Source organism: Montipora capricornis, chromosome 13 (genome assembly GCF_036669925.1).
Source record: "Montipora capricornis isolate CH-2021 chromosome 13, ASM3666992v2, whole genome shotgun sequence".
Taxonomy (NCBI): domain Eukaryota; kingdom Metazoa; phylum Cnidaria; class Anthozoa; order Scleractinia; family Acroporidae; genus Montipora; species Montipora capricornis.
The window spans coordinates 29,442,622-29,452,410 of NC_090895.1; the positions used below are offsets into that span (position 1 = coordinate 29,442,622).

At 38.7% G+C, this 9,789-nt stretch overlaps 1 protein-coding gene across 3 annotated transcripts in view; it reads right to left on the bottom strand.

Annotated features, from left to right (window-relative positions):
• Positions 1–9,789, bottom strand: part of LOC138028408 (uncharacterized) — an 87,403-nt gene that overhangs the window by 77,018 nt on the left and 596 nt on the right. For 2 of the 3 annotated variants that reach the window (XM_068875944.1, XM_068875942.1), the window contains exons 2-10: positions 9,775–9,789; positions 9,431–9,518; positions 8,200–8,394; positions 7,473–7,633; positions 6,517–6,810; positions 5,285–5,584; positions 2,638–2,931; positions 1,297–1,590; positions 423–719 (exon numbers count right to left, since the gene is read on the bottom strand). The exon at positions 9,775–9,789 is cut by the window's right edge and continues 100 nt beyond it. In XM_068875944.1, coding sequence (XP_068732045.1) covers positions 423–719; positions 1,297–1,590; positions 2,638–2,931; positions 5,285–5,584; positions 6,517–6,810; positions 7,473–7,633; positions 8,200–8,394; positions 9,431–9,518; positions 9,775–9,789 — 1,938 coding nt within the window. The remainder of the gene's footprint in view (positions 1–422; positions 720–1,296; positions 1,591–2,637; positions 2,932–5,284; positions 5,585–6,516; positions 6,811–7,472; positions 7,634–8,199; positions 8,395–9,430; positions 9,519–9,774) is intronic. The other variant, XM_068875943.1, reaches the window with a different exon arrangement.

Genomic DNA, 9,789 nt, shown 5'->3' on the forward strand with positions numbered 1-9,789 from the left:
TTACCATAAAGAATTCTCAGTGCAGCACATGATTGCCAAATTGTGAAAATAATCATCACAAGTGCCACTGCAACATGCTCAATGTTTACCCCCTTGCATCCAAAATAAAAATACACTCAGTAATTTGCAGTACAGCGTTCAAGTACAGTGCAAACAGCTCAGTACTTTGAACTATAAACAGAAATGATAATACAATTATTATTAAGTTAATTCAGTTACATGTAACTTAGGTTAACCACATGGAAAGTCAAAAAGTAACATTTTTCTCGGTGTTCAATGATTAACAACATTTCCTGAATGATCTTGCTTTCTTAATATCCTGGTGCACAAAATGTCGGTGTGTATAAATGCAATACTGCATAATTGGTACTAACTGATAGTTTTGAATAGGATTGATAAAATTTCAACAAGAGCTCCCTCACCTGTGGCCCTCAGGACACAAAATGCACTCTTGTGCACCAGTTACATTGCTGTAAGTTCCATTTGGACAAATTTGAGGTGCTTCCATTCCAACGCTTGGACATCTAAAGCCAGCATCGCACAATCTGCAATCACTTTGTCCTTCTATCTCAGAATATGTGCCATTGGCGCAAAGCACGTATGCTGACAAGCCATTAGTAGGGCAGTGAGCTCCCTTGGGGCAAGAATAACATTGAAGGCTCCCAGCTTTGGCATATGTACCACTTTGACACTTGACTGGATTTGCTTTATCTTCACAACTGTAAAAAAAAAAAGAAATTTTTTTGGTGATTGAAAAAGTCTAGCATGGACAGACAAAGTTTGTCAAAAGCTGCATGTTAAGGCCCAGGCACACATCAAATTGGCTACTGTATTTTCATAATTAGCCTGACAACCCTCTAAGAGGAGCAAGGGTGGCACAGTCGGTTAGTGCGCGGCCTTGGTGCATAAGGTCCTGAGTTCGATCCACGGATCTCACATCCTTGTTTCGACTTCTTTCCTTTCAGCGTAGCCTAAGTAGCTTTAAATACCCTTAAAACAGAGCACTCATGGAAAGATAGGGGTAAAATGAGCACACCGTCGGCTTCCTGGGAGAGTACTCTCTAGAGAGTAAAGGAACTTCCGACGTTAAATAATGTGTACCTTTACCTTTACCTAAGAGAAACCTAAATAAAGCATCCAAATGTAAAATGTTATCAACTTCCCTTCACAAAGGTACTGCATAGGATTGCATTGAGATGAAAACACCTCTGCAAAACATGACCAGATAAAGCTAGAAAGAGAGAGATGATACAAGCAAAATGATCTTGCATAGCACACTGACTGTACAATATATACCTGAATCCAGCAGGACACACACTGCAATTAACAGCATTTCCTTTACTGAAAGTTCCATTTTCACACAATGCAGGAGATTTTGATGGAGTTCGGCAAACATAACCTGCAGGGCAAGCTAAGCACTCAGTTAAGGATGTCTGATTGGCATATGATCCCGGAGCACAAGGTGTATGGATGGATGACGCATTAGACGGACAATGTGAACCAAGAGGACACTTGCTACACTGAGAACTTCCGGATGGTGCAAAACTTCCTGGCAAACAGGGAAATGGATTGGCAGATTTGTTTGCACAGCTGTAGATCAGAATAATTCATTCCAAATTAGTATCCTTCATGTAATGTTTAACTGCAGAGGGCTTGATGCAAAGGCAAAACCACAATGCCTATGTGACCTAGGTTCAAAATCTGTAGATGACACAAGTGGGCAGAATTTGGGTTGGTTCTCCTTCCTACTTCCAGAGTTTTCTTCGGATACTGTGGTTCTTCTCACCCAGCAAAAGCCAACAACAGAATACTTTCAACCAGGCGGTTAAACCCGAGAATACCCTCTAAAGGGTAAAGAAACTTCCTACGTTAAATAAGGTGTACCTTTACCATTTAATGCTGGGAGACAAACAAAAGAAGCTTATGAGAGAGCCTTTAGTTCCACCTACCAACATAGCAGCAATGACACAACATGAAAACAACCTATAATACCCTATTAATAACTAAGGCACCATTATCATGCCTCGTTTCTGTTGTAGTTAATTTTGCCATAGAATTTCTGCCTAACAAGAATTTTGTTGTTGTGAGGATACACTGTTAACTTGCTTCCAGAAAATCAGAAGTTGTTACAGTTTGACTCTTGTCAATGTAATCACAAGGTTTAAGGTTCAAGGTTTAAGTTTGCTGTTGGTTAGGCGAGTGTGGAAAAGATTATATACAGTACTTACTGTTTTTAGAGACAAGAAAAGGGTCACAAGTTCATTAATCCACACAGATATGCATAAATCATGGAACTTTTAGTGTTTTTTAGTTAAAACAGATAACTTAGTCACTGTACTTAAGCTTTCAATCCGTTTCCATACTCTGCTCATTAGTTATACAACTGGCAAAAGTGTAGTAATAAGACCAAAAAGCCTGACAATTGGCCCCTTTAATGAGCTAAGAAAGGAAAGGAAAGGAACTTTAATTAAGTGTCTAGTCGTTTTAGCGCTGGAGCACTAATACTATTGGGGACACTCTAAACTGAAATTAACAATTAATGAAAATCAAGTCAAATGTTGGTTTTTGAGGAGGGTGGAAACTGGAGTACCCTCTCCATCTGCAATTTCAAATGACATCAAAACAGAACTTTCTGACCTGTGTCCAGCTGGGCATTCTATACATTGTGTTGCTCCCAATTTGCTGTATGTTCCATTCTCGCATTCAACAGGCCCTGCTGCTGGATTAGGACATTTGAAACCTGATGGACATTCTGAACAGCTTGTAGCATTTTCCACATCAGCGAAAGTTCCATTTACGCATGGTTGATGGTATGGAAGCTTGGAAGATGGACACTGTGAACCCACAGGGCAGGAATGACAATAGAGGCTCCCCACTGGAGCAAAACTTCCAACTTTACATGGCACTGGATCAATGGACTTGTTGCTGCATCTGCGTGAAAAAATGAGGGATTTGGGACATGCAGACCACAAAAGCGTGACATTTACTTTGTTTGAATTTTTTTTAGAAAATTGCCATTCACCTCACACCAACTACAAAAAACTGTAACAAGATGTGCATAATGTTTGCAGTTTGGCCATGTATAGTACTTGACCACTAGATTTTTCTTGTTGCTTTTTAGAGACCTTAACCTATTGACTCCGAGGGGTTCCCCATTGACGAGTAAAATCATCTGGCATTAGACAGAGTAAAATACTACGTCTGGCCAGTTTGGGTGTCAAAGGATTAAAATTGTCTGTAGTTAAAATAACATTTAGCTGTACGCATGTAGATAAGTAGTGAGGTTATGATATATAAATACTGGGCATGAATCTCTCAAAAGAAAAAAAACTTAACTGATCACAACTTCAGGATGTATAAACATTAATTTATTTTCTGCTTCCTCTATCTTACAGTCTAGTGATGAAACATTAATTTTGTTTAAGAGGGAGGAATATGCAATTGAGATGCCTTTCCCTTGCATTGTTTTAATGTCCTGTGCATGAATATCAATTGTGCCAGGTTTGACAAAAATCTCAATGGTACATATACAGAGTTGGAAATAAGGAAAAACAGATTGATAGGTGATTTTTTGTGAAGGTTCAAATCAGTACCCCCCCCCCCCCCCCCCACATTTTGGAAATCCCAATTTTCTGTTGTGACGTTAGTGCCTACTTTATTTGAGTATTCTATTTTCACAACGTGAACAGTTCAACTTGAAGTAAGAACTAAACTTAGTAACACTTGATGAAGAATTGATTGACAATCAAGGTCTACCTTTCTTAGCGATGTAATAGGCAACTTCAAAAGATCGTACTAACATATGGCACTCTTTTTCTGACATCCGTACGAAACATTGCTTCAGAGGATTGTCATCCGGTATTTTATGGACCACGTGTTTTCGAAATTGATCTCCAAGAGTTTCTCGATTCTCGTGGTCATTTGCATCTGAATGCATTGCACTGATGTTATGTTCGTTGACGGCACTTCTTTGCCAGTTGTTGCTACCTTTTGTAATAAATGCATCGCTGTAGTTTCTACAAGAAGCAAGTCTCTTCTGCCACTTTGTACATATTTGACAGTACATATGATTGTCGCGAATTTCAAGCCATTTGAATTCAGCACACCACTTCTTTAAAGTGCGAGCCTTTGGAACATTGCTTGCCATGTTAAAATGTCCATGAAAACTTCTTCCCATGTGCTTCTGCAATCTCCAATGTCAATTCAAACACCCCCCTCTAACATTAATGAGTTTCTGCAGTCACATTGTACAGCGGTTTTATTTGAGCGCGAAACATTTTGAGACGCCATTATAGATCGCAAGTGTGAAATTCTGAACTTTATCAGAGATGAACGCCTTGATGTAGTGGAGGAACTTCATGAAAAAGAACTTCAGCTGCTAGACATAACAACAACTTTATCAGTCGGACAAGACTTGTCTTTGCTAATGGACAATTATCGTTCACTCCTGGACAATTATTGTTTATTCTTGGCAGATATTCTCAACATGTTGGCCAGCTTGGACGAAATGGAGGACTTTCTATTGAGAAATACTGGCTCTTATAAACAACGGCTCTTTTAGGAGCCACAACACTGAAAAAAGTTTTGACCACAAATATATATATATATTTTAAAAATTTTGTGAAATTATATTTAATTTATCGCTGGCAAATTTGATCGGTAATTACCGATCACCGGCCGTTATTTCCAACTCTGCATATAGGTCATTTTCAGGGGAAGTACTTTGAACTTGTCAGCAGATGAGCTTTGGATTAGGTGCCTGCGAGGGTTGTGCTGGACACACATGTCCAGGCACAATGAGGTGGTAGCCATGGGAACCCTACCACAGTCCACCACCTGGCACCTGGCACATTGACGAGGCAGTCAGTGAAACTTACCAGGGGGTGAGGTAAGTGGGAGCACAATAATAATATTGAGTCACATCCAACAATCAAGCACACAAGGATAGATCCGCAACGATACGTAGGCCCCTGCACCAACACAAGGGAAGCCTCTAAAACCCTACCATGCAACACTGCTGGCTAGCAATGCCTCAATTTTGCACTGTGCCTGAATTTCATTTAGCCACATTAATTACTTCAGTTTAGAGAAAATAGTAGCTGACCTCTCTGGGTGATTAATAGCCAATGCTTTTCATTGGCTGTTGGTTTATATTTAAACCAATGAATAGGCTACATCGATGTTAGTCAAAATTTTCCAATGCCTCTGATGGGTGATTATTATAACTGCAATAGCATCTCCCACAAAAAGCATTCAACAATGCGCTAAACTACACAAAACTCACTGATGGCCTGCTGGACACTCTGTACAAGCTACTGTTCCCCCTTTACTGTACGTTCCATCAGGACAATTTTCTGGAGCTTGGCTTGGGTCTGGGCACCTATAACCTGCTGGGCAGCTCTTACATCTGGTTTGATTGAAAGCATCTGTATGTGCATAAGTCCCATTTAGACAAGGAACATATTGTGCAAGTCCTGCTGTTATGCACTGGGCAGCTGTTGGGCAAGCCAGACAGGCTTGACTTCCGACAGGAGCATAAGTACCAACATCACACTTAACTGGATCAGCACTTGGATCTGCACAGCTAAATATGAAATTCAAGAGCTCAAGTTACAGTACGTTCACCTAATGGCAAATGACTATGAGGTAAGGCCAAAGAAACAGGATTATCGGTAGTTTGAAAATTAATTTTGAACTCTATTCTTTACAACCTGACCTATAATTGTTGTAGTCAATTTGAGCACACTATGGGGTACTACCCACTTGCTTAATCCATGTTATCCACTTGAAAAATAATAATAATAATAATAATAATAATAATAATAATATTATTATTATTATTATTATTATTATTATTATTATTATTATTATTACTTCTTCAAATTCAAGTGTTCTTTAAATTGTTCAAGTGCAAAATTTATTATGAGGTCAACACTTAAAATAATATTCCAAGTTACCTTGATGAGGTTTCAAGGTTCTTTCAAGCAATAGTAAATCAATGTTCAAGATAGATAGATGGATAGTTTATTAAAAACTGCATCGCAGCCAAAGGCTGAATTACGCAATTATTTACAAATGCTTTACAATACTTAAAAAATTACAAATGAATCCTAGATAATAAGTCAAAAACTGATTATTAAGACAATATTAAAAATTCCATATAAAGTATTTACGTTAAAATATGTTAACTTATAAAGTATGTATATATGTGGGATAAAACTACAGCCTGGACTATTTGGACATCGCATATATAAAAGTGTTTCTTGTTCTCTTCGTACAAAGCTTCGGCATATTAAAATGGCGCGGTCGTCTTAGGTTATAGTGTGAGTTGTCATAGTCTGGTGGAAGGAGCGCTTTCAATTTATGGTTTAGCTCGCTGACAAATGTTATCAAAAAGCTTGCTGCATAAAATGCAACTAGGATGGGCTCATTTAAGATTTTTTAGGTCCTTCTCTCTAATTCTAAATGACTGCAAATGGAAAAAGCCATCACTTCTTTTCACTGGGGATAACTCACCTGTGTCCACCTGGACATTCAGTGCAGACAGTTGAACCATTTTTACTGTATGTCCCATTTTCACAAGGCCGCTCTCCGTCTGAAGCAAAGGGGCAGAAATTTCCTGCTGAGCAGAGTTTGCATTCTATCTGGCCTTTTTGGTCTGTGTAAGTGCCATTAAAACAAGGCAAAGGGCTTGCTAATGGTACATCTGGGCAATGAAATCCTTTGTCACATGGCAAGCATCTTGTTTGGCCAATAGATGCATATTCCCCTTGGAGACATCTTACTGGGCTTATAGTTTGGTTGGAGCACCTGTCAAGAAAACAGGGATAAAGGATCATCACTTATCTGCATACAGTGTCATAGAAACCTCTGTGATGAATTGCAAGCTTCTCCATGCCTGCACTATAAATTATTATCATGACAGAGTTACAAGTACCAATTTGGGTCTATTGCTTCAAGGCAGGGTTTTCAATAAGAGCCGGTGGCCAGCAAAATTTGCCGGTTATTGCACATTAACATGTAGCCTGCTTTTCCTTGGAAATTACCCCAAATTTTACAAATAGCATGAGAAACATTCGAACAGAACATGAGCCCTGGATCGGGAAAGTTTTGTTCATGAAAAACAAAAGAGACGCCTGAATTCTGAATATTTTCAGCAGCAATTTCTGCACTTTCACAGCCATACCACTTACTAGTGACACCTGTGACAGATATTACGGGGGTTACGGGGTTCTATTGAGAACAATGGTGACTAAGAATTCAAGGAAAGTGAACTGGCTGGCCACCATGCACTGAAGTGAACCTCTAGTTCATCAATCTGATAGAATGATATGGTTTACATGTTATGCATTGACTATACTGCAATCTCTATCTGTAGCTTGGGATTACATAATGCTACTAATATTCATACTAACTGGATTGACATCCAAGGGCAAAGACAGAGGTTTGTTTACTTAAGAACCGGTACTTACTGATGTCCAGCAGGGCAGACAGTGCATTTTTCATCTCCTTCAAGACTGTAGCTCCCCAAAGCACAAGTTTGACATGATGTTCCATTATATGAGAATTTCCCTGCTTCACATGGGATACATTTTGTTTGTGAAGTATCTGGTTCGTAGCCTCCTGGACAATACTGTTACGAGAAAGTAAGAAGGAACTGTCAATAATGTGTTGCTATTATGTCACAAGGAAAGAAACAATTTGGTTGCTTCGGATAGAGCAGGTTTCAAATGACTGTCAAAAGTGATTACGTGATTGTAATTGCTATGCTTAGTGATTGGTTTAAAAATCTAGTGCCAGTTCATTAACCAATGACAAACCAAAACCAATCACAACTTGAACAAGTGATTTTTCCCGTGCCTTGAGCAAGTTACATGGAATTGCTACAAATTTCCATTGGTTCATTGTGCTGTTTGTACCTGCTCCAATAAGTTGAAGTAATTACCATGGTATTTGTTTTATGATACTCAATTGAAAACGGCTGGATAAAACAAGCCTTTGACTTTCCAATTCAAGGTGCACATGCCCTGCCACAAGAGATTCACAAAGGCTACACTTGCAAAGCCTTATAGTTGTGACTATATTTGTCACTAGCTCACTAGCCAGGCCTTTTCCCAGCTGTAAACACACACAGTCCTGCTTTGGACAAATTAAAGCTACAAACTAATAATTTATAAAAACACCAGAAATTGAAGAAACCTGAGGTTGCTGTGTGGGGTCCAGGCACACTTTGCCACTGGGGCATGATCGACAAATTCCTTCACCATAATTTGAATAATTTCCAGCAGTGCATAATGTAACATTGCCTGGAGATGTGACACAGTCGTAACCAGCAGGACAACTTGGAGTACATGACGGGGACCCTGAAGTGCTGTTGAAGCCAGATGGACAGGCCTACAGTGAAGATTGAATAAACATAACCAGAAAACAAGGTGTCAGTAAAATTTTTTTACAAGTATTGAAGAATCAGAATATAAAATTAATACACATGTTTTAAAATCCTATTACATGATTTTTCAAATCCCTGGTCACAGTATTACCTGTCCATGGTATTATTTTGTTCTCTCATGTCAGCATTCTTGTCCACTCGACCAGTAATTAAGTTGTAGCAATAAGTAAAAATCTCCACTTTGCAAGATTTTGGAAAGATAATATTTACGTCTAAAGAAATGTAGCCCTTTAGCAATGCCTTAGATCTGTAACATCAGGTTAAATCATCAGCACAATAATTATTTATTAACGTCTGAGTCGAATTGCCTGTGCAATATTATTCAGGTCTCAGTTGTTCAAAAGGTGGATAATGCTATATCCACCGGATAAATCACTATCTAGCGGACAAACACTAGCAATTGAGTTATCCAGTGGATAGTGATTTATCCTCTGGATAGCGCTATCCACCCTTCGAACAACTTGCGCCAGCAGATGAATAATGACATGGTAATAATACTTATTATTAAAAACTGAACTATGGATATCAGATTTCCAGCATTTTCATTGGCTTGCCGGACACAGACTATCAGTTCATCATTACCCGCTGTACCTAATATGGTCAAGGAATGCGTCAGCAATAAAGCGAGCTGAACCATTTTTGCCATTTTGTGCCAAATAAAATCAACATGGAAGAGTTGTTGATCCTGGAGTTTTTTTATAAAACAATTCTACTCAGGCTTTCTGGATATAAAATGATTATAACCAACTTCGCGCGTTACCTATCACTTCATATCCAGTGCGTCCTGTTGAATAATAATTGTTAAATACAAACGTATCAATTTATTCTGGAAACACAAAGCTCATCACAGTGGCAATTTTACTGACATTGCAAAACTCAGTTAAGTTATTGACAATCATTTTAAGTTTGCTGTGTCTAATCGTACCACTTGAATATATATTGCATATAAGTTATACAATCGCGTGTAAATGAAACTCTTACCACACAGGAAGAAGAGTTAGTTGCACCTGGGTAGGAATTTTCTGTGCCTGCAGGACACGGATTGGGTGCAGTTGCATTTCCCAGACAGCTGACGATTAGAAACGCATAATATTAGAAGTTAAATTCATGAAGAGATCCAATCGAGAGTAAATAAACAATACACATGTAACGGGGGACCTCAATGAATACCGCAACTGAGTGCAACACATCTACAACAGATATATGGAGGGCTTCCCCACTATGCCTGAACACAATTTCACGTAATTGAATTCAGTGAGATTTATTTTTATGTATTTTCGATCTGATCTTATTTCCTACAATATTAATGGCAAAGCTCTACATACAAGTGTCCAGCAGGG